Raw genomic sequence first — 25,235 nt, forward strand, 5'->3', positions numbered from 1 at the left:
ACTAAATTGGAGCCTACAGTCACAGGCTCCACAGGTGCAGATGGATATTGATCTGAGTGCACTGGACACTTTCCACTGCCCCATCCCAAGTGTTCTTTTATGAGGAGTAGTCTTCCTCCTCACAGACACAATACTCTAATGTACTCTAGTGCAGTTTGTTCAATAACACATACTTTATGAACGTCTTTCCATCCACAAAGTGCACCGTTGATCACTCAGACTATTAGCAGAGAGAGCTGAGTGCATTGAGGAGCAGCACATCATCTGGTTGCTGACTCTGATCTGTCTCAGGGTGATTAAGGAAAGTGCTGAGTGTGCACGTGCTCAGTGGGCTGTTGTGCACGTGCTCAGTGGGCTGTTGTGCACGTGCTCAGTGGGCTGTTGTGCACGTGCTCAGTGGGCTGTTGTGCACGTGCTCAGTGGGCTTCTGCTCAGAGAGACAGATGGAGTCTTCCTGGGTTTGGCTGGGGAAGTGTTTTCCTCCTCCCACACGTGTCTAAGACATACATTCACATGTACGGGTGCATGGCCATGCAGACACACGCACACACACACAAATACACACACATGCACACACACACAAATACACACAGGCACACACAAATACACACACACACGCACACACACACAAATACACACACTCACACACATGCAGATCTTTATCTGTTAGGTTTATTTTTAGTTTGATATTGTCACGGTACGGTCAGTTGATATCAGTATGTAATGCTGTGTTTTTCTCTTCAGTAGATTTGACCTGAAGCTACTGTTACTCAACACCAATCTGATGTGTTTTTAGATAGTCAGTCATGTTCTGCCGTTGCAGTACTGTCATGTGAAATGAGTGTGTGTTGTTGTATTTCAGGATCTTGCCCTGCCTGGTGTCAGTACTGTCATGTGATATGAGTGTGTTGTTGTTGTGATGTTGTGTTTCAGGATCTTGCACTGCCTGGTCTCGGTGTGTTTCCAGATGACCATTCTGCGGGACCTGGAGAAGCTGGCCGGCTGGCTGCGCATCTCCATCATCTACATCCTGAGCGGCATCACCGGCAACCTGGCCAGCGCCATCTTCCTGCCCTACCGGGCCGAGGTGAGCACCGTCTTCCTGCCCTACCGGGCCGAGGTGAGCACCGTCTTCCTGCCCTACCGGGCCGAGGTGACCCCTGACCCCGCTGCACCTCAACGCTCACGCACACAACTCAGCATCACACGCACCTCCGAGCTAAGAGAGACCACATCCTCACAGAGCAGCTAGTGTAGCGTGTACAGATTTGTCTGTAAGTGAAACGCATTTCCTCTGACTTCACCTCCTCCTCCCCATCCCCCCTTCTCCTCCTCCTCCTCTTCCTCTCCTCCTCTCCACCCCTCCTCTCCTCCTCCTCTCTCCAACCTCCCCTTCTCCTCCTACTCCTCCTCCTTCTTTCCTCCCCTCTCCTCCTTTTCCCCTCTCCTCCTTCTTTTCCCCTCTCCTCCTCCTCTCCTCCCCTCCTCCTCCTCCCCTCTCCTCCTCTGTCCCCTCCTCCTCCCCTCCTCATCCAGTGGATGCCCCACTGTCACCAGCAGACCTCCCGGAGTCCGATAGATACCCCCATGTCTGCTGTAGATTTCGTAGCATGTCCGTAGGATGTCCTCTAGGATGTCCTCTCTCCTATGATGCTTTTTAGCCTCTCTTACTCTGAAATGTAATTTAATGTAATGTATTGCTTTATAAATGTTCTTAGCCGGTAGACAAACATACTCCAGGAGCTTGCTCGATCGCCTTGTTGAGAGGGGTCAGGGAAGAATTTTTACAGCTCACTTATCTGGCCCCCGGGTGATTACTGTTTTTTTGCTTCCCTCTGGAATATGTAGAGAGTGGGTTGTATGCCCTCCTCCTTTGTTCTCTGTAAAACGCATTGTGTTGCCTCTGGGTATGAAATGCGCTATACAAATAAAGCTTTGATTGATTGATTGATCCTCCTCCTCCTCCTCCCCTCTCCTCCTCCTCTCCCCCCCTCCTCCTCCTCCCCTGTCCTCCTCCATCCCCTCCTCCTCCTCCTCTTCTCCTCCTCCTCCTCCTCCTCCTACCCTCCTCCTCCTCTCCTCCTCCTCCCCTCTCCTCCTCCTCTCCTCCTCCCCCTCCCACTGCCAGGTGGGTCCAGCGGGGTCCCAGTTTGGGATCCTGGCCTGTCTGTTTGTGGAGTTGATCCAGAGCTGGCAGATCCTGGCGCAGCCTTGGAGAGCCTTCATCAAGCTGCTGTGTGTGGTGCTCTTCCTCTTCGCCTTCGGCCTGCTGCCCTGGATCGACAACTTCGCCCACATCTGTGGCTTCATCTCCGGCTTCTTCCTCTCCTTCGCCTTCCTGCCCTACATCAGCTTTGGACGCATGGACATGTACCGTAAGCGCTGCCAGATCATGGTCTTCCTACTGGTGTTTGTGGGGCTGTTCGCGGGCCTCGTGGTGCTATTCTACGTCTACCCCATCAAGTGTGAGTGGTGCGAGCTGCTCACCTGCATCCCCTTCACGGACAAGTTCTGCGAGAAGTACGACCTCAACGCTCACCTCCACTGAAGCCTTGCGTCTGGAGGGGCGCACAGGGCAGGGCATCAGGTCAGGAGTAGTGATGGGTGTGTTATCAACCAGTCCATGCTTCTGTTAAGCCCTACAGTAGTGTGACTGTGTGAGGGAGACCTGTTCTCTGTCTCTGAACTCTGTGACCTCATGCTTGTGCTCTGTCAGCATGAGTAGGAACACCACTTCACCCACCCGTGAGGACATCTTTCCATCCACATGTCGTTTCACCCCCAACCTTCACTCGTCACGTGACCAGGAGAACTAGGGTATCGGCCCTCTGACCCCATCCAAGCCTTCACTGTGCTCTGGTCTCAGTCAGGGACTAGAGGAGCCAGCACTGGTACAACAGAACCAAGGAATATACTCTGTTTTTTCATTATTTTTTATGTTTTTAACACTCAGTCCAGTTGTTGTTATTGTTCAGGCAATCTCTGAAAAACCAGGGACAAATCAAACATTAATGCCTTTGGTGCCTTGTTGACAAATGTACCAACTACTGCCATATTTTTGTTACAATATGTTGAGCACTTGAATGTTAATCTTTTATTTGTTTATTGCTTCTTAAGAAGTGATGATTGGTTGAAACAAGGTAGTGTTTTAGCTACCTGTCTACTCATGTAACTGAATACAACAGTAAAAAGCTCAAGTCTATCACTGACATCTGTCTGAATTTCTCCCATAACTGTTTGCAATTGATACGAGCAGCAACATGATCAATGGCTGATTGATCTGTTTATTACCTTGATGTGTCAGAGTTTTAATAAGAAATCAGGCCACATGCAAAAGGATGAGCCAAAACCTAAGATCTCATCAGAAGACTTGTGGTTTACAAAAATTAAGCAGTATTTACAACAGATTAGAGCACTCAGTCAAAGAAGTGTAATTAGGTTTCTAAAATTGAAATCCTCCTCCATCTCAGAGTCTGATGACAGAGGGAATAGTTGGTTTATAGAGTGAATAAATGTCTGATACAGGAACAAACAAACATTTATTGACAACACATCTTAACATTATGTGGTCTTTGTGTAACTGGTAGCCAGCTTCTGATCTTTGTGGTTGTTCTATATAAATAAACCCATTGATGGGCTGCAGTGAGGCTGTCTAGTCAGTGGGGGGCGCTGCTGCTGTTGCTGCCCAGACTGGTGAGACCTGCGCCTCGAGCCTCTGTCACACACAGGCCCAATGCCTCTGTCTGTCTACCTGTCTGTCTGTCTGTCTGTCTGTCTGTCTGTCTGTCTGTCTGTCTGTCTGTCTGTCTATTTGTAAGTGTGTCTGTCTGTCTGTCTGTCTGTCTATTTGTCAGTGTGTCTGTCTGTCTATTTGTAAGTGTGTCTGTCTGTCTGTCTGTCTATTTGTCAGTGTGTCTGTCTGTCTGTCTGTCTGTCTGTCTATTTGTCAGTGTGTCTGTCTGTCTGTCTGTCTGTCTATTTGTCAGTGTGTGTGTTTGCCGGCCTGTTTGCTGTGGTCAGGTAGGCTGGGTCGGTCGGCGATCCTGCCAAGAGTCTTTTTTCCGTGTTGGGGTTAGGGTTAGGGTTCATTCCAGAGCCAGAGCGGTTCAGCAGGTGTGTGGAGGTGCGGCTGAGAGTGCGGATGGATTAGCAGCCGCTGTTCCGCCGTGCGTAGGCCACGCCTCCCAGCAGGTGCTCCATCTCCTGGAAGAAGAGGTTCCCTACAGAGATGGCCGAGGGCCCCTTGGCTTTGAAGCCGGCCTTGCTGTAGAAGGGCACGAGGAAGTCCTCGCAGACGAGCAGGGCGCGGCGCAGGCCGGGGACGCAGCGCAGGTACTGCAGGTAGCGCCACAGCAGGATGGAGCCTTTTCCCTGCTGCCGGCAGTGGCGGTGGACCGACAGCACATGGATGTGAACGGTGTGGGGCTCGGGCACATGCTGGGTCATCGCCTCCTGCAGTGGACAAGCAGCACAGGAGAGAGGTGAGGACCAGTGTGTAGCTGCCTCTGTGTTTAAAGCACAGCACTGTAATGTAGTCTCTGTGAGATCTAAATCAGGGTTGCCCAAGATTGTGTGATGTTTAAAAAAAAATGCTGGTTGAAATATTTCTCTTAACATCCGTCATTTGATTTTTAAATAAATGAAATTATATTTTGACCATTCCACATATGCAGCAGATGTTCAGTAGCTGAGTGTCTGACCTGGGCCAGCCTCTCCTTGTCCCAGCCTGAGCCGATGATGAAAGCCACCAGCTGGCCCTCCTCGAACCAGCCCAGAGACAGCTCTGGACACTGGCCCAGGAAGTTCAGCACCTCGTCCAGGGTGAGAGGACACTCGCCAGACACAGAGACAAACGCTGGTTGGTGAGAGACAAAACAGAAATACGAGGCATCTTGAAGATTAGCAACCAAAAGAGGCTTAATAGTGGGCATGGTACAGGTGGGAATAATCACTCATTTCATTTGTGTTCCATGTCATCAAAAGGCCGAGATGTACAGTATGCACATCCAATCCTTTCATATTCACCCTACATTTAACCCTCAGCTTCAATTGATTTCATACTACCTGCAACCAGAATTACATTCTTAAACTAGAAATTGTGCTCAGAGAGCACAAACCTCTGCCCATGAATGCATTTTGTGTGTCTGTGTGCACGCATGTGAGCAGGACATGTTTGATATTGCAGCATTTGTTAAGTCAAGATATTTATGCCAGTCCAAACCCCTGTTTCAATTTCCTCCATTGATAAACAATGCGGGGAGTTTAAGTCCAAAAAATGAATGGAAGTGGATGGCTGGCTGTTTTTGGGCGGCTCATGGACCAACCCTGTGATTCAGATCCGCTCCAAAATTGAATGGATTCTAAGTTGGCCTATGCTACACCCCTCCACCGAGTTTCATGAAAATCGGTTTGGTAGTTTTTGTGTAATTCTGCTAATGAATAAATAAATTAACCCATAAATAAATAGACCAATAAACACATGCCACCAAAAACATTACCTCTCACCCTGTGCTGTCACTGGGGTGGAGGTAATAATTTAATGCCTGCTGAGATGCTCTTACCTTCTCTTTCAATCTCGAACACGCTGATGGCGTCCTGTGGAGTCAGGTTCCTGAACTCGCTGGCAGGGAGTGTGTGTCGTCTCTGACGTCGAGGGCTGACCACAGGCGTCCTCAGGAAGAAGGGCTTCAGGAACGGTGAGCTGCTGACCTGCTGGGTCATGGTGGCGATGGAGGAGATGAGGACTGACCCTTGACTGTCTGTCTGTCTTCACTGTCTCTTCACTGTTCTTTCTCAGAGAAGATGTGTTGGATGGTAGATGCTGCTGGATGCTAACTGACCCCAGACCAGCCTGTGTCTGAGTGTTTGTAATAACAGTGTGATGAAGTGACTCTGCTGCTTCACCTCCTCTCTGTCTGGCTCTGGAGCGCTCCTCCTCACTACTGTAGATAAGCCTGTCCCTGACCCTCTTCTCTCCTCCTCCTCCTCCTCCTCTCCTGATCTCTCTCTCTTCCCTTCCTCCCTCTCTCTCTCCTTCAGCATCTTTTATTCTCTCCCCTCCTTATTTCACAAGGAGGATATCCTTTCAGAAAAATAACTTTGCACATGTGCCTCGTAGACACATTGCATATGCACTTGTCCGTTCATAATTGCTAACAGAAAACTCGGTATCACTTTATATTACAGCACGGTAATAACATAGTAATTACCAGGAGTAGTTACCATGTATTTACCAACTAATAAACCATGTAATAATCTACATAATTACTAGGAAATTACCAAGTAATTACTATTAGTTATCGGTAGTTATTAGTAGTAGTTACCATATAGGTATCCCCCAATCCCTATTTAAGGTACAATTTGTTACCTGGAAAGGGAGATTGTAGTTTCCATGTAATAATGTGGACACTGAGCTGGAAAATGCAACTTGTTTCTATGTAATGTACCAGTTTCTATGTAATTATATGGTTATTATCCTTCCTAGCATCCCAATTAGGGTCATGGTTTATTATCTGGAAATGGAGATGGTAGATTCTATGTAATAACATGGAATCTGAGCTGGAAAATGCAACTTTACCAGTTTCAAAGTAATTATACGGTTATATCCTTCCTAAAATCTTGATGAAGGTCACAGTTTATTACCTGGAAAAAGAGATGGTAGTTTATATGTAATAAAGTGGAATCTGAGCTGGAAAATGCAACTTTACCTGTTTCTGTGTAATTATATGGTTATACAGTATCTTTCTGAAAATCCCAACCACCAGACATTCTTTGTTCACCCAATAACAGGTTCTCACTCCCAGCATCTCGAGAGAGCTTGGAGATCCTTCAAACAAGACGTCTACTACTGCAGAGGCAACCTTACAGTGAAGACGCTCAAGCAGAACCTCGCCTTCATTCAGTGGAATTATTGGTTGGGACAAAAACACCGCAAGGGTGTCCTTGGTTGCCTCTTTAAAGATATTAGAGCCAAATATCCAAATATAAATTAGCCAAAATGTCTAATCGTGTGTGTGTATAGACTGACCAGAAGCATCACTGACGTATATAAAATTAAACCGAAATGGGTAATATTGCATTTCCCAGCTCTGATTCCATGTTATTACATAGAAACTACCATCTCTGTTTCCAGTTAACAAGACATTCATTAGTTGGGACGGACATAACCAAATAATTACATAGAAACAGGTAAAGTTGCATTTTCCAGCTCTGATTCCATGTTATGACATATTGTAGTTTCCATCTGTTTCCAGGTAACAAACAGGCCATGAGCTTAGTTGGGAATTTCAGAAAGATATAACCATATAATTAAATAGAAAGGTACTAGGTAGGTAATAGGTAAGAAACTGCGACCTTTGTTTGGTTTTTAGGCAGGATATAGACATAATTACATAGAAACAGGTAAAGTTGCATTTTCCAGCTCAGATTCCACATTATTTCATTGAAACCCCAATCTCTGTTTCCAGGTAACAAATCACACCTTAAATAGGGATGGGGGGGTGGGTAACTATATGGTAACTACTACTAGTAACTACCGATAACTAATGGTAATTACTTAGTAGTTTCTTAGAAATCATGTAGCTATTACAGGGTTTATTAGTTAGTAACTACATGGTAACTACATGGTAACTACTCCTGGTAACTACCGGTAACTACTAGTATTTTGTTGTTAATTCCCTAGTAATAATGTAAATATTACCAGGGTATTACTATGTTATTACCGTGCTGTAATGTAAAGTGGTACAGAAAACTCAATTTTGAGAAGCATGATTCACTCTATATCTTTCACTGGTTTACACACTGTACACTGTACTCGAAAAAGAGATAAGTAAGAGAAAGTATCTTACGCATAAAAATGTCAAATTGACAGGCATCTTGTGAAATTTTCATCACATTCATTTTGCATTCATCAAGACATTTGTGTCTTAACTGGGTGACGCAGTAACTGCAGGGCAGGCAGCCTTCATGCTCCGTCTTAAGGAGAGATGACCTGATGGCCTTGCAGGGTTATGGTTATGGTTAGTTAGGGTTAGTTAGTTAACCCAAACCCTTGCAGGTGACATGCAGCACTACTGTACATGTGTGTGTGCGTTTGAATGTGAGGGGAGGGGGACTTTTCCGGAAGGGGGAGGCATCTGTCTGTCTGGCCCGTGTCTGGCGAGTCCAAGGGCATGTGGGCTTTGACTGAACCAAACCCACTCAGAAGGAGATTTATGTGGATTGCTGTCAGGCTGATTTCATGCTCAAAGAGGTTTAGCTCACCTGCTAATTAAATGAGAAAGCTCCTGCCTCTAACGGCCTGATGTAAACCTGTTTTTGCTGACTTGCTTTAGAATCATGGCAGGATGAGAGGGTTGGGGGAGTGACCCCATGTCAGAGATAAACAGATAAGTTATTGTTAAATAAATTATTCACTAATTGTGATGTTATTCTGTGTCGATGAATATATTGCAAATAAGGTCATCCTATTTGCACATTTACTTAACCCTAACGCAAATGACAGCATTCTCATTTGAGAACATCTGTTTTTGATTTTTTTCTACACAGCCATCTTCTAGAGGCTTAACGCAACCATAATAGCATTAGCAACACTCTAACCCTAACCCTTAACACAACCATAATAGCATTAGCAACACTCAGACTGACCAGAGATCTCCTCCTTTCGAGAGCCGAACCATATCAAAACGTTTCTGTCTTAGGATCACAGTCACTATTTTGTTCCTCCAATAACTATCAAGTATGGGACGGTGGGTTCTCCATTTCTAGCCAATAACTGCATCATCTAGACAGCCGGCCAATCGGAGATGAAAGGCAATCCCCAGTGGATATTAGAGCAAAAGCAGAGCTACTGTTTTCGATAGATGACGTGCCCTCTTCTTACCTGCCCCGAGCCCCTGCCTTCTTAATCTCTCCCGCTGGCCGTAAACACCCAGGACAGTCTAGCTGTGTCCCAGTGCACGCACCTCTCAGAGCAGCCTGCCTATCTTTCGTTGTAACATCATTCCACTCACTGAAGAAAAAATCCATTCATGGTCAAAAGCTTGGTGTTCAGGCAGTTCTGCTCACTGGGCAGCCTTTCGCCAGCTAAGGAATAAGTGCACCTTATTAATACGCAAAGCCAAATCAGACAATTATATTGAGTCAATCACCTCTTCCCAGGGAAACCCTTCCAAATTCTGGAAAGCAGTTAATTCCATTAAGAATGGTTCCACTACCTCTCTACCTACCCATATAGAATGGAAAGATGCTTTGATTACGGATCCCAAGGAAATTTGTGAAACCCTCAACAGGCATTTTGCAGAGGCAGGTCATCTATTTGATAAGCTCCATACTAAACCGCCCCTCAAATATGCTAAGCCTGTACCCTCTGATGGGCTGATCTCACAGTTCTCCTTACAGCTTCTCTCCTCTAGCTCTGTTCTAGATGCCCTGCTAGGTTTCAACCCCAAGTGTTCCACTGGGCACGATAAACTGGACCCATTCCTTTTAAAATTGGATGCCCCTCTTATCGTTCATCATATTACTCATATATTTAATGTATCTATTGCAACAAGAACTTTCCTTACCATCTGGAAAAAAACACATGTACTCCCATGACACAAAGGTGGAGACAAAATGAATGTAAACAACTACAGGCCTATTTCAAAGTTATCTTGCCTGGCTAAAACCCTAGAATCAATGGTTAACAGTCAGCTCAATCATTTTCTCACCAGTCACTCAGCCCTGAGCTCTAACCAGTCTGGATTCAGACCCAATCACAGCACCACTACTGCAGTTACCTTGGTTACTAACAACATAATGTCTGCCTTAGATAATAAAAAACATTGTGCCGCCCTATTTGTGGACTTAGCAAAAGCTTTCGACACTGTCGATCATACACTGTTGTTACTTAAGTTAGTTGCTATGGGTTTTGATGAATTGGCTTGTGATTGGTTTAGAAATTATTTGTCTGAAAGGTCGCAATCGGTGAAGTCGGGTAGCTCGCACTCAGGACTCCTACCAGTTACCAAGGGAGTTCCGCAAGGCTCAGTCCTTGGCCCAGTGCTGTTCACAATCTATATTAACAATATTGTTAGTTCCCTACCAGAGTGCCATGCCCATCTCTATGCGGACAATACAGTCTTATACTGTATTGCTGATTCTGCTAATCAGGCTATTGAGAATTTGCAGCATGCTTTTAACTCTCTACAAGATGCTCTAGTTGAGGCTTGTCCTGAATGCAAGCAAGACTAAATGGATGCTATTTTCCAGAGCAAAAAATGTGAACTATAATAACCAGTCAATAGCTACTACTTGTGGTTCCTTGATAGAGAGAGTACCTGTGTATAAATACCTCGGCATATGGATTGATGAGAACTTTTCCTTTAAATTGAATGTGAATGACCTGGTCACCAAACTGAGACAGAAAATTGTTTTTCTCTATAGAAATAAATCAAGCTTCCCATGTTATTGTAGGAAAAGGATAGTGGAAGCAGTCTTTCTATCAGTTCTAGATTACGGTGACACCATCTATAAAATTGCAAACTCATCCACATAAAAGGCCCTGGATACAGTCTATCACTCCGCTTTGAGATTTGTCACGGGTGATGGTTTTGGTGTCCACCATTGTGCCCTTTATAAAAAGGCAGGTTTATCCTCCTTGACAGAAAGTTCATTTTTATTTTTAAAGCCATCACTGGAAAGCTCCCTGGTCACATCTCCTCCCTACTAGAATGGAGCACAAGCTATTATGCGACGCGAGCAGGTGACTTTCTGTTGCTTAAAGTGCCAAGGGCCAAATCTGAACTTGGACAATCTGCCTTCTCGATTAGTGCTCCCTCCACATGGAATGACCTACAAAAGACACTTAAGTACAGTGCTCTGCCCTCACTTGGACAGTTCAGAGCCCAACTTTCCAACAACTCTAGTTCCATCTGTAATTGTTTTTGAAATGTATTGCATTTATTGTTGTAATTTTGTATTTATCCTATTGTATTTATTGTTGTATTGTTTGTGATTTATTGTATTTTATTAATTTTCACTCGGTGACATCGCAAATGAGGGCCTACTCTCAATGTATTGCAGAGCCTAAATAAAGGTTATGAATGAATGAGGATTAGGGACTAGGATAGGGGAAGGCCGGGCACACACTGGAGAGGGTCTGGGGTCAGATCTAAGAAGAGGAGCAGCAGGAGAACCGGAGACCCCCGTCGGAGACCCCGGAGCCCTACTGCTCCCCATCGATGACCGCGTGCTCTCCATCTCCAAGGTAAAGTTAACACTGTACTTCTCAGGCTGTGTCATGGGAGGTGTTAAGGTCCGGGGGCTCTCCTCAGTGGGATGGAGTACTGCCCTGAGGGTCTTGGCTGAGGAGTCTGTATACTTTCTCCTGTAGTGCCCCCTGACACAGCTCTGAGGAAGGCTTCTTGGTTAAACCTCTCTAGATCTTTTAGTAGGGATGCAATCAGCTCTCTGTAGTGGTCCTGCAAAGGCCTGAGGTGGGTTTTGCCCCTCCAGGACAGGCCGTGACTTCAAAGGTCAGGATCTATTTTGGTGGTGTCATTCGTGTTAGGTTAGAATGTGGCAAGGCTTATTCAATGCTTCAGAGCAGGACACCATTTATCATTTCCTGTCTTCCTAAAATGGCAACAAGTAGAATGGCCAATTGAAATCTGTACTGATAAGGCTGACCAATGACAACTGTAGGCCGTTTGGCCAAACCTTGTTTAGGCAGGAAGAATGTAAATCTTGTGCTTATAAGCCAAACATCAATGTGATAAGGCTTTAGCTTTGTGTGAACTAAACCTTGCTGTATCACCTTGCATGAAAAGCAATAAACCTGGATTAACGTTTTTCTCGTCTGACATCCTCGTTATTTAAGGACCCTAAAAAATTACAGTAAGATAACCTTTCTTTGAATAACTCTTGATCAAGTAAAATGTGTAAATAAAGTTCCAACATCAGGCCCCATACACCCCTCCAGCCATAGCGCTGTGATGTTTTTCACTTTTACAGTAGTGCTGGCTGAGGGTGATGAGGGCCTTATGAATGCAGTTAATGCATTCACTTTTTTCTGCATCCCGGGGAGACAAGACCCCCCGATCAGGATCTCTAGATGGTGGTAGGCTTGGAGTTGTTTAAAATACTTTTTGACTACCACCAAATCCATCACCACAGGTAAGTATAGGTAAGTACGGAATTAAATGAAACGGAATAAAAACGAAATGCTAAAGGTTTAAGAGAATAAAGGAGATCAGAGTCTACTGTTGAATTTCCTATCAGCTCTACTTATTGCACTTTGTTTTTATAAAAACACTTGTTCTAATCACTGAGAACATCTGTTTGGTCTCAGTGATTAAAGGCTTCTTTTTCCACAGGTTTTGAAGAATCTAGGGAGAAATGTCTATAACATCTAGAGTCTTACTGCTATGTATTTGATTTAAAAGCCAACAGTTTCCTCTCTTTTAGGTGGAGTCCAAGGATCCCCACGGCAGACTACCGTACCCCCACTATGGCACACCGTTCTCAGGTGAGTATCAAACTTTTATATTTTCACACGTGTATGCTGTGTACACACCCCACACTACACACCACAAACACCCATACGAGGAGGCCCAATCGCTGCAATGGATTTCCCTCTTCCCCCCAGGAGAATGAATTCTCTGTGCAAAATAAGCAGGTGAGGTGCAAAGTATTCCTCTTTGTATAGAGCTGAGTAAGTAAAAAAAAAAGTGTGGACTATTTGTCCTTGTGTTCTTTAAAATCAGTAGAACTGAATTAAAAGGTTAAAAAAGTTGAGGAGAGCTCCTAATGTTTCGCCCTCTCTGGGCTTCTTCAGAGGAGTAATGTCTCTCACTGGGAAAACAGGAACTTTAAATAGAAGAGGAGGGACATGCCATGTGCTCTGTGGCTTTTCTCATTGGCTGTAGGCCGCTTCTTCCTCCTCAATCACCTGACTCATAATTTTTCTCCTAGGGAGTGCAGGCGCCCTCTATGGTGCAGGAAGACTTAGATTCATATTAAAAAGATCAACTATAAAACTAATGTGTTCCCTAGGTTCACTGTAAGCTAAAGATGGGTTTAAAATCAGTTTAACATGAGCAGTATATGTGCTAGGCGCTGGCAGGTTAGGTTAGGGGAAAAAACACACTAGGTGTGCTGAAGGCACGGGCACAAGACACCATTTTGTTTTCTGCTCTTTATGAATCCCAATAAGTTTAAAAGCTTAAAAGGTACACTGTCTCTGGTTCTATTGTGGAGAGGTTCCTACAGGTAAGTTATTTTTTCCTTACAGGTAGCGAGCTAAGTATGGGATCATCAGGTAAGTACTTAGATTCAGGATAAGGTTAGTATAATTTTATTTTCAATTTTAATGTTGCCAAGAAATTGTCAGACAGTACTTCAGGAACAGTGCAAATCAGACTGAAGTCAGCAGCTGCCAGCTTGCATGTCTGTGATTTAAAAATAAAGGTACAATGTACAGTAGTCTGATACATAATACCTTACAGTTGGTATTTCCTGTATATGTGATTATTAAATAATGAGTCTATTGTAACATTTACAGAAAGTAAAGGACACAAGGTGGCTGTCAAAACATGGATCCATTGAAGCCCTGCAGAAGAACCTGACTCACAGCATGGATCCATTGAAGCCCTGCAGAAGAACCTGACTCACAGCATGGATCCATTGAAGCCCTGCAGAAGAACCTGACTCACATCATGGAGCCATTGAAGCCCTACAGAAGAACCTGACTCACAGCATGGAACCATTGAAGCCCTGCAGAAGAACCTGACTCACATCATGGAGCCACTGAAGCCCTACAGAAGAACCTGACTCACAGCATGGATCCATTGAAGCCCTGCAGAATAACCTGACTCACAGCATGGATCCATTGAAGCCCTGCAGTCTTGCCAGCATTGTCAGAGGTGAAAATATGTCCACTGGCCAAATGGCTATACACATTCTGTGGGACATACAGTACAGATTTGTAGTAACTGTTTATCTATGAGCTGATTTATTGCTGCATCTTCCATGCCTGTCCTGAGTGTTTCAGAGAGCAGATGTTAACCTTTTTCTAATCAAGGAGCAGGTGTGTATAGCTCTATCAGCATCAGTACATTGAGGTGACATTGTGCTTGTATTGTCTGATCACAACACTGAGGTCTAATTTTTAACTTATCTATTTATTATTATTATCTATCTATCTATCTATCTATCTATCTATCTATCTATCTATCTATCTCTATAATTCATTGTCTGCACCTGTTTTATCATTGTATCTGTCTGAGGCTTCACATGTTTGGTGATGGGACCTCAGTGGGTGAGAACAGACATGCTGAATAGACAAAGATTTAGGCATGGACAGCATCTTTCCATCCATTTAAAAATAAATATGTATTATTTTATGCCAACCTACATTCAGCCTAGCCCTAATCCTAACCTCTTAGAGTGCATTAAGTGTTGGCCAGCTGTGTCATGTGTGTGTCTCCATTCTCAGCGTCAGTACGTCCAGTTTGATAGTTCACCTGGGCCAGCAGACTAAGCAGAGCCTCGACCCAAACAAGCTGTCCTGAATGGTCTCCCAGGTCACCCATCATCACAGCTACAACAGTGACACCAATAACCCTGTCACTCTGCTACAACTCTGGTCAGCTGGTAACTTCAACCACCACATCAGACCAGTCTGCCTGACAGCAGCGGGCACCACCTACCACCTACCTACCAGGCTAGCACAGGTAAACCTACCACCTACCTACCAGGCTAGCACAGGTAAACCTACCACCTACCTACCAGGCTAGCACAGGTAAACCTACCACCTACCTACCAGGCTAGCACAGGTAAACCTACCACCTACCTACCAGACTAGCACAGGTAAACCTAGCACCTACCTACCAGGCTAGCACTGTTAAACCTAGCACCTACCTACCAGGCTAGCACAGGTAAACCTACCACCTACCTACCAGGCTAGCACAGGTAAACCTAGCACCTACCTACCAGGCTAGCACAGGTAACCCTACCACCTACCTACCAGACTAGCACAGGTAAACCTAGCACCTACCTACCAGGCTAGCACAGGTAAACCTACCACCTACCTACCAGGCTAGCACAGGTAAACCTAGCACCTACCTACCAGGCTAGCACAGGTAAACCTACCACCTACCTACCAGGCTAGCACAGGTAAACCTAGCACCTACCTACCAGACTAGCACAGGTAAACCTAGCACTTACCTACCAGGCTAGCACGGATAAACCTACCATCTACCTACCAGGCTAGCACAGGTAAACCTAGCACCTACCTACCAGGCTAGCACAGATAAACATAGCACCTACCTACCAGGCTGACACAGGTAAACCTACCACCTACCTACCAGGCTAGCACAGGTAAACCTACCACCTACCTACCAGGCTGGCACAGGTAAACCTACCACCTACCTACCAGGCTAGCACAGGTAAACCTAGTACCTACCTACCAGGCTAGCAAAGTTAAACCTAGCACCTAACTACCAGGCTAGCACAGGTAAACCTTCCACCTACCTACCAGGCTGGCACAGGTACACCTAGCACCTACTGTACCTACCAGGCTGGAACAGGAACTAGGATGGTCCTTATGCTGATATGGATCAATTATCAACACAATCATAGCCTTTTATACCCACTAACCCCAGAGGACTTTGGTATTGGAGTGGTTTGCAGGGAATCACAAATCCAGGAAAAAGCACAAGAGTCACAAGTGACAAAAAAGCCCTCTACCTCCCTCTTGTGGCTATAGCTGTAAATAACCTTCGGTTTCATAATAATATTTCCAACAAGTCACTATGTTATCTTCCTACTGTGACATCTCTTCATCTCTGTTAAATATATATATTACCATAACACACCTCTACTGGCTCATGAGTCTGCCCATCACACCAGTTAACCCAACTACCTACTTAATCTGGCTCTACTTCTGGGATGTGACTATTTTACCAAGCTGGAAGTACATTCTCATTCAAATATAACTTACAAACATCTGTAGTTTAACAAATTACAAATAATTTCTTCCTTCTCTGATTCCAAGGTTGATCAAAGGAACAACTGCTGATCACATGGAATAGTGGATGACATGTGAGAGATCATTGCTGGTCAGTGGTCGAGGAGCCTCTCCTGGCAGAGGTACTTCCTGGAACCCATAGACATCACCAGATGCCTGGTTTTGTCCCTGGTGATGCTCTGGCAGGCCTGTACTGCAACTGTCTTCAGGTACTGCTTGTTATTTGGGCAGTTTCCCTTCAGTTTTGTGTTGAGCAAGTGCAGTGCATGCTCAATAGAATTCAGGTCAGGTGATTGACTTGGCCATTACAGAACATTCCACATCTTTGTCTTTAAAAACTATTTGGTTGCTTTCACAGTATGCTTCAGGTCATTGTCCATCTGCACTGTGAAGCGCCGTCCAATGAGCTCAAGCATTTGGATGAATATGAGCAGATAATCTTGCCTACAACACTTCATGCTGTAACCAGGTAACTGGAAATTGTTTTGACTTCACCTTTTGAAGTGTGTCTGTGTATTAGGGAGACTCACAGAGGACATCCCTGCTAACATCCATGTTCTCTCCACAGTGGAGGAGTGATGATGTAATTTGACAGGATAGAGGAGGTCAACAAGCTGGTCCCTACAGCAGGTAAGACCCTCTGAACTACATTACTCATGACCTCTCTCTCCCGGAAGTAATGGACAATATGTTCTATGCAGCATGTGATCTCTTCTCAGTTGTGGACATAGTGAAGAACTACACAGCAGATTATGATGCAGTGGGCACACTCTACGGGAGGTCTACATGAGCTGTTCGGTTACAATACCGACTGTGTGATGCTGAGGCATTGCATGTTTGTGATGGGCTGTGCTATTCTTCATCATCATCGGGTCGTCCACAGATTTGTCTCCAGTTATCCCGGTCCTGTAAGGTGCCAACAATGTATCCTTTCACACATATGTAGCCAGTCCATGTGTGTCTCTCCTGTCTCTCTACCTCAGCTGATCAGCTTCCTCAGGTCCTCAGGGTGCCACTCAACAAAGACGTAAGGGTGACCCTCTCTTTCTTCCTTTCTTTCTCTTTCTTTCTTTCTTTCTTTCTTTCTTTCTTTCTTTCTTTCTTTCTTTCTTTCTTTCTTTCTTTCTTTCTTTCTTTCTTTCTTTCTTTCTTTCTTTCTTCACCATTCTAACTTTGTGTGTGTGTGTGTGTGTGTGTGTGTGTGTGTGTGTGTGTGTGTGTGTGTGTGTGTGTGTGTGGGTGTCTGTCTGTCTGTCTATCTATCTGCACAGGCGGTCTGACTGTTTGGATGATGAAGCAGAGACAGTGATGCAGTTACAGTACGCAGTAAGCTCAATGATGAAGCTGACAGACATCCTGATAGGCGCTCAGCTCTGCCCACCAGCTGGACCAGCATCACACCCACCCCCACCCCTGGCCCCGGACTGTCCCAGCACACCCTCGCCCCCAGCACTGGACTGTCCCAGCCCACTCCTGGCTCTGGACTGTCCCAGCCCACCCCTGGCCCCAGACTGTCCCAGCACACCCCCGGCTCCGGACTGTCCCAGCACACCCTCACCCCTGGCCCTGGACTGTCCCAGCACACCCCCGGCCCCGGACTGTCCCAGCACACCCTCGCCCCCAGCCCTGGACTGTCCCAGCACACCCCCGGCTCCGGACTGTCCCAGCACACCCTCGCCCCCAGCCCTGGACTGTCCCAGCACACCCCTGGCTCCGGACTGTCCCAGCCCACCCCTGGCTCCGGACTGTCCCAGCACACCCCCACCCCTGGCCCCGGACTGTCCCGGCACACCCCCACCCGGGTTAGGGTTAGGGTTAGGGGTTAGGGTTAGGGTTAGGGTTAGGGTTAGGGTTAGGGTTAGGATAAGGGATGAAAGCTACTTTAGCTATCAGTCAAAACGTGTTTTTTGGGAATAACTTTCCAATGGAAGGTGATAGAGACCTAAATTCTTTTTCCGCCTCCCCATAATCGGGGTCTAGCTTTCGAACGCGACCGGCCGCGAGTCTCTACGACAAACGGAAGTGGGTGAAATTGCAAAAAAACAAAAAGACTGACGTGGTTTTTGGCTAATAACTCCCGAACGGAAGGTCGTAGGTCAAATCTTTCTTTTTCCGTCTGCCCATTTTCGCATACGGCCTTTCCAACGGTACCAGGCTCGACCCTGTACGACCTTCCGTTCAAAAGTTACAGAACTTTCAAAATGTCCAAATTGTGTTTCACCAAGTTCCCGACATCCGATCGACTCGCGGATGGTTCCGTTGGATTTCCCGTATGTGATTTAGTAGGGGTAGACGTTGGTTGTGAGTCGCTGCGACCTTCTGTTAATTTCGACCATTGACATGCATGTAAGTGAAATTCTGAAACTTTTACCAAGTCCAGACCCCAAAATACTTCCCCTGGGTTAGGATGTTGAGGTAGACGTTCCCCAAGAGATACAGGAAGAGGAAACTAATGTCCTCCCCCGTATAACTGAGCAACAGTGCGCTCTACTACCAATCCATTCAATGCCAGGAACACCAACCAGATGTAAGCCCACAATAACAATAATAACATTGAGCAGCAGGGGTCAAGTCCAAGTATCCGGAGGTCATGAGACCAGGATGAGGTAGAGTGAAATTCAGTAGTACGTCAAAGACAGGTCTCCATAGTTAGGCATCCGATAACGGGTGGAGGTGAGGGTGAGGCGTGCAAAAGAAACAGGAAGGGACCAGAACTGAGTCTGTTATGGTACCAGATGGTTAGGGTTAGGTACCAGGTCCGTGGGTTAGGGTTAGAGATGAAGGAGATTGAGTCTAGTAAATTAGAGGGTCTGGGCGTTAGGATGATATAAGACCAGGGTTAGGGTTAGGGTTAGGGTTAGGGTTAGGGTTAGGGGTTAGGGTTAGGGTTAGGATAAGGGATGAAAGCTACTTTAGCTATCAGTCAAAACGTGTTTTTTGGGAATAACTTTCCAATGGAAGGTGATAGAGACCTAAATTCTTTTTCCGCCTCCCCATAATCGGGGTCTAGCTTTCGAACGCGACCGGCCGCGAGTCTCTACGACAAACGGAAGTGGGTGAAATTGCAAAAAAACAAAAAGACTGACGTGGTTTTTGGCTAATAACTCCCGAACGGAAGGTCGTAGGTCAAATCTTTCTTTTTCCGTCTGCCCATTTTCGCATACGGCCTTTCCAACGGTACCAGGCTCGACCCTGTACGACCTTCCGTTCAAAAGTTACAGAACTTTCAAAATGTCCAAATTGTGTTTCACCAAGTTCCCGACATCCGATCGACTCGCGGATGGTTCCGTTGGATTTCCCGTATGTGATTTAGTAGGGGTAGATGTTGGTTGTGAGTCGCTGCGACCTTCTGTTAATTTCGACCATTGACATGCATGTAAGTGAAATTCTGAAACTTTTACCAAGTCCAGACCCCAAAATACTTCCCCTGGAAAGTGTCAGGGTTAGGGTTAGGGTTAGGGTTAGGGTTAGGTTTGTAAAATTTTACGAGGAACACACCCCGTGGGACGCCATCGCGACCCTTGGTTATGGTGCGGACACCGGGTTGCACTTTCCATTGAAACCAAACCAGACACAAAACCCTCCTGTGACCAACTGGTATAGAAGTAGAGGTAAAGGTGGCAAGAAGGAGAGAGTTAATTTCGTTCCCATATATGTATTTTAATATTAAGGTTAAAAATAAGGTTTTAAGTTTAGGTTTAGGCGCCGTAGTCTGAGTATTAGGGTTAAAGTAAGGGTTTAGGTTAGGTTTAGGTGTTAGGTTTAGGTGTAGGAGTCCGAGTTTTAGGTTTAGAGTAAGGGTTAGGGTTAGAGCTCGAATGGGCGTGGCTCTAACCCGGAAACATGTGCGGGCACGACACGGGCAAGCACGCACCATTTTGAAGGTTTTCGGCAGCAGAAATGCCACGGTGGGGAAAGCCGAAACACGATTACAAGCGCCCGGAGAAAGTTTGTAAGATTTGTGGCGGAAAAGGTATTCGCCGGCTAGACAAACACTTGCGGTCCGCGCACAAAATACTGCCCGGAACTCCGGCGTATATCGACTTCACAGCGGAGTCCGGGCGAAAGAGCATGCCGGCGCAGGTGCTCGACTTAGGGGAGGAACCGGAGCTCAATGCGGGGACCGGACCAGAGCTCGATCTGGGGACCGGACCGGAGCTCGATGCGGGGAGTAAATCGCGGGGCAAGTCGCCCGAGGCAGAACCGGGCACCAGCGGACTTGAAACGCCCGAAGCAGAACCGGGCACAAGCGGCCTTGAAACGCCCGAAGCAGAACCGGGCACAAGCGGCCTTGAAAGGCCCGAAGCAGAACCGGGCACAAGCGGCCTTGAAACGCCCGAAGCAGAACCGGGCACAAGCGGCCTTGAAACGCCCGAAGCAGAACCGGGCACAAGCGGCCTTGAAACGCCCGAAGCAGAACCGGGCACAAGCGGCCTTGAAACGCCCGAAGCAGAACCGGGCACAAGCGGCCTTGAAAGGCCCGAAGCAGAACCGGGCACAAGCGGCCTTGAAAGGCCCGAAGCAGAACCGGGCACAAGCGGCCTTGAAATGCTAGCGGAGCTGGCTACATTGCCCTGCGGCCAGGCGGTTCGATCGACCGACAGTAGCACATCGCCGTTGGGGTCGGACGGAGGGCGAGACGGGCCTATTGAACCGGGGCCTGGAGCCGACAGCTGGTCAGAGCGAGGGGCCACTAGCGAGAGCCAGACAGATGACAAACGGATGGAGCTGCCGTTGAGTCTAAAAGATCCGGCTTTGTCTGAGGTAGCTAGCGGGGTATTAGAGGCATATTGCCGGCACTTATTAGGTGCGTTTCCCTCGGAAAAGCGTCGTCAAAATACCCACTCTAGCCTCCGGCGGGTAATAGAGTTCCTCAAGACCTTACATGGTCCATCCGGTGATGTTGATGAACGGATGTCTGGTCTAAAGAACCATCGGATGACAGATAGGTGGTTAAGGGAACTAAAAGCCCGCCCGATTGCACCGACAACGGTGAACAATTATTGCCTAGATATCTCTGCCTTCCTCCGGCACCTGTCTGAATACAAGCCCCTTGCTTGTGGCCCCAGCGTGCTACGGAGGTTACGCTTGAAATTTGCAAAGATACTACGCGACCAGCGCCGGTGTGTGAGACAGCACCGGGAAAAGGTATACAAATCAGTCCAAGAGACGCTCTTAACGGCGGCCCAATTAACAGAACTCCTCGGTGCGATCCGGAGAACCATACCGGACCTCTTCGATGGCCTGGAATTAGATCCTTGCCACCGAAAATCGAACCGATTGGCGGCGAGTATCGTCATCTATCTCACGGCTCTTAATGGTTGCCGGAGGGGTAAGTTTTATCGACCGGGGAACGGTTCATTTATCGTCCGACCCATTGATCTAATCGGACCATATTATATGCTTGTTCTTCCCCCAGGAACCTGGATCAATCTCAAAGGGGATGACATCGATCGAGCAACCCAGCGAGACGGTCTATTCCTGGTCGGAGTGGCCGAACACAAGACGGCACATTTACACGGGGAAGCAGTCCTCTGTTGTAAGGCAGAAGAATATCAATGGCTGGCCCGGTATCGAACCGCGGCAAAGCGGCTCCCCGGATACAGGTGAGCCAGTGGAATGAACCAGGGACAAGGGGAATAAACCATGTGTCTGTCCCTGAGCAGGTAAACAAGGCTGATCGAGTCTAAAACTAATATTCTGCTCTCTCATTGTCTCCAGGAAAGGCCCATCGACCCTCTTCTTCAGCAGTAGCGGACAGCCGGCGGTGAATCTCTCCGTCAGCGTCAACAGAGTCTTCCAGGCCATGGGCTACCCTGGGATGACATTACACAAATTGCGACACGTTTTAGCTACTTTAAGCTGGGAGAAACTCGAGGCCGGTGACCGCACATTGGTTGCCCAGCACATGTGCCACAGTCTGAACGCCCAAGAATCGTACTATGTCCGCCTCGGCTCGGTCGAGCGGCATGTGAAAGCACGGGGACTGATGGAACGATTGCTGGCACCGTGAAAGTTCAAATAAATGGCCATTCAATGGCGAAATGTGAACAGCAGAGTATGTGTGAATCAATCAACCTTACAACACATACTCAATAATCATAATCAATCCCCCGGAGCCCTGGGGCCCTGAGAGGGGTAGGGCCCCTGTGTCGTCCCCCGGAGCCCTGGTCCCCTGAGAGGGGCAGGGCCCCTGTGTCGTCCCCCGGAGCCCTGGGGCCCTGAGAGGGGTAGGGCCCCTGTGTCGTCCCCCGGAGCCCTGGTCCCCTGAGAGGGGCAGGGCCCCTGTGTCGTCCCCCGGAGCCCTGGTCCCCTGAGAGGGGCAGGGCCCCTGTGTCGTCCCCCGGAGCCCTGGTCCCCTGAGAGGGGCAGGGCCCCTGTGTCGTCCCCCGGAGCCCTGGGGCCCTGAGAGGGGTAGGGCCCCTGTGTCGTCCCCCGGAGCCCTGGTCCCCTGAGAGGGGCAGGGCCCCTGTGTCGTCCCCCGGAGCCCTGGGGCCCTGAGAGGGGTAGGGCCCCTGTGTCGTCCCCCGGAGCCCTGGGGCCCTGAGAGGGGTAGGGCCCCTGTGTCGTCCCCCGGAGCCCTGGGGCCCTGAGAGGGGTAGGGCCCCTGTGTCGTCCCCCGGAGCCCTGGGGCCCTGAGAGGGGTAGGGCCCCTGTGTCGTCCCCCGGAGCCCTGGGGCCCTGAGAGGGGTAGGGCCCCTGTGTCGTCCCCCGGAGCCCTGGGGCCCTGAGAGGGGTAGGGCCCCTGTGTCGTCCCCCGGAGCCCTGGTCCCCTGAGAGGGGTAGGGCCCCTGTGTCGTCCCCCGGAGGTGAGAGCAGGTGAGAGCAGGATAAAGACGTGTGAGAATAATCCTCACTAGTCATTTTTTGGGAAATTCCAAACACGGCCGGAAAAATGGCAAAGTCCAGCCTCGGCCGTCCGAGAAATTTTACAAGTCCCCTGGAGAGGGACCCCACAAAAGGGCATATTGGTGAAACAACCCCACTGAAAATAAAGCACCGCTTTAATCCCCATAGGCGGGGGAGAATCTGCTCCCCGGGAGCTCACCCGGGAATCCCGGGGAGAGGCTCCCCGGGATTTTTTCCGGCTCCGGGTAAATCTGAGAGTCGGTCTGTACTATTTCGAACACGTATCGGCGGGTTGTAAATATGGCAGAGTCCCAATGACTGGGTTCCAATGGGGGGACGGAAGAGGAGGCCGAGGGGCCTTGTCCTCAACCCCGAGATGGTGCGCCGGCTCGGGAACGGAGCCGGGGAGGCCGGATAAGACCCGCCCGGGTCTCATTAGGAGCGAAGACATTTTCAACAGTTTGCCTGGGGAGCGGTCCCTCTGGGGACCGAACGAAGGAGCGGAGACGGTCGGGTGCCGGCGAGCGGTCCCTCTGGGGGCCGAACGAAGGAGCGGAGACGGTCGGTGGGTCTGCCCGCGGCGGTGCGCCATGCCGGACGCGCGCGGCTTCCGACGGCGGAGGAGGGAACGTCCAGTGTAAGGGGACTGTTCTCTCTGCCCGTCTGTCGGATGTCTGCGCGCGGCCCGGGTAGGCGTGCGGCCCGGGGAGACGCTCGGCCCCGGGGCCCGGTTCTCGACCCGGAGCGGGGGACCCCCCCTGGCTCTCGGTCTGCGGGAGAGGGGGAGCGGTCCCCGGGCCCGAACGATGGATCACTCGGCGGGGGAGCGGTCCCCTCTCACTAGTTAGCCGAGGGAGCGGTCCCTCTTTACGCACGGAGCCCGGGGAGCGGTCCCCGGGCCCGAACGATGGATCACTCGGCGGGGGAGCGGTCCCCTCTCACTAGTTAGCCGAGGGAGCGGTCCCTCTTTACGCACGGAGCCCGGGGAGCGGTCAACGGGCCCGAACGATGGATCACTCGGCGGGGGAGCGGTCCCCTCTCACTAGTTAGCCGAGGGAGCGGTCCCTCTTTACGCACGGAGCCCGGGGAGCGGTCCCCGGGCCCGAACGATGGATCACTCGGCGGGGGAGCGGTCCCCTCTCACTAGTTAGCCGAGGGAGCGGTCCCTCTTTACGCACGGAGCCCGGGGAGCGGTCCCCGGGCCCGAACGATGGATCACTCGGCGGGGGAGCGGTCCCCTCTCACTAGTTAGCCGAGGGAGCGGTCCCTCTGACGCACGGAGCCGAGGGAGCGGTCCCTCTTTACGCACGGAGCCCGGGGAGCGGTCCCCGGGCCCGAACGATGGATCACTCGGCGGGGGAGCGGTCCCCTCTTACTTGGCGGCCGGGGGAGCGGTCCCTCTGGGGGCCGAACGAAGGAGCGGAGACGGTCGGGGGCCGGCGAGCCCCGGCGGTCGGTGTGTCTGCCCGCGGCGGTGCGCCATGCCGGACGCGCGCAGCTTCCGACGGCGGAGGAGGGAACGTCCAGTGTAAGTGGACTGTTCCCTCTGCCCCGGCGTCGGCTGACTGTGCGCGGCCCGGGTAGGCGTGCGGCCCGGGGAGGCCCTCGGCCCCGGGGTCCCGGTTCTCGACCCGGAGCGGGGGACCCCCCCTGGCTCTCGGTCTGCGGGAGAGGGGGAGCGGTCCCCGGGCCCGAACGATGGATCACTCGGCGGGGGAGCGGTCCCCTCTCACTAGTTAGCCGAGGGAGCGGTCCCTCTGACGCACGGAGCCGAGGGAGCGGTCCCTCTTTACGCACGGAGCCCGGGGAGCGGTCCCCGGGCCCGAACGATGGATCACTCGGCGGGGGAGCGGTCCCCTCTTACTTGGCGGCCGGGGGAGCGGTCCCTCTGGGGGCCGAACGAAGGAGCGGAGACGGTCGGGGGCCGGCGAGCCCCGGCGGTCGGTGTGTCTGCCCGCGGCGGTGCGCCATGCCGGACGCGCGCAGCTTCCGACGGCGGAGGAGGGAACGTCCAGTGTAAGTGGACTGTTCCCTCTGCCCCGGCGTCGGCTGACTGTGCGCGGCCCGGGTAGGCGTGCGGCCCGGGGAGGCCCTCGGCCCCGGGGCCCGGCTCTCGACCCGGAGCGTGGGGCCGGAACATGACCAGGACCGCGGGGCCGGAAGAGAGAGCGGTCCGCGGTCAGCAGGAGGGCAGTCTCGGTCAGTCGGAGCGGTCCGCAGCGGACCGTCCCCGACAACCTTCTTTTTCGCAAAGTCCTGGGCATTACCAGGTACGCATGGTTCCGTTTGGAGAGCCAGGGCCCACTAAGTCCCACTGATTACCAGGGCCACATAGTTCTGGAGGCCGAGGCCCTGGAAGTCTAGTGCCCGAGGGGAG

At 49.6% G+C, this 25,235-nt stretch overlaps 2 protein-coding genes across 2 annotated transcripts in view; one reads left to right on the forward strand and one right to left on the reverse strand.

Annotated features, from left to right (window-relative positions):
- Positions 1–2,548, forward strand: part of rhbdf1a (rhomboid 5 homolog 1a) — a gene marked incomplete at its 3' end in the record, with an annotated part of 54,165 nt that extends 51,617 nt beyond the window's left edge. Inside the window, exons 17-18 of the mRNA XM_084438289.1 lie at positions 934–1,087; positions 2,129–2,548. Coding sequence (XP_084294415.1) covers positions 934–1,087; positions 2,129–2,548 — 574 coding nt within the window. The remainder of the gene's footprint in view (positions 1–933; positions 1,088–2,128) is intronic.
- Positions 2,549–4,146: 1,598 nt separating this feature from the next.
- On the reverse strand, positions 4,147–5,721 carry aanat2 (arylalkylamine N-acetyltransferase 2; the record flags this gene model as incomplete). The annotated part of the gene is made up of 3 exons (XM_084438810.1): positions 4,147–4,452; positions 4,701–4,855; positions 5,562–5,721. 3 exons carry the CDS (start codon positions 5,719–5,721, stop codon positions 4,147–4,149), a joined length of 621 nt encoding a protein of 206 aa, XP_084294936.1.
- Positions 5,722–25,235: the final 19,514 nt, after the last annotated feature.

The sequence above is a fragment of the Borostomias antarcticus genome (assembly GCF_949987555.1).
Source record: "Borostomias antarcticus genome assembly, chromosome: 5".
NCBI classification, from domain to species: domain Eukaryota; kingdom Metazoa; phylum Chordata; class Actinopteri; order Stomiiformes; family Stomiidae; genus Borostomias; species Borostomias antarcticus.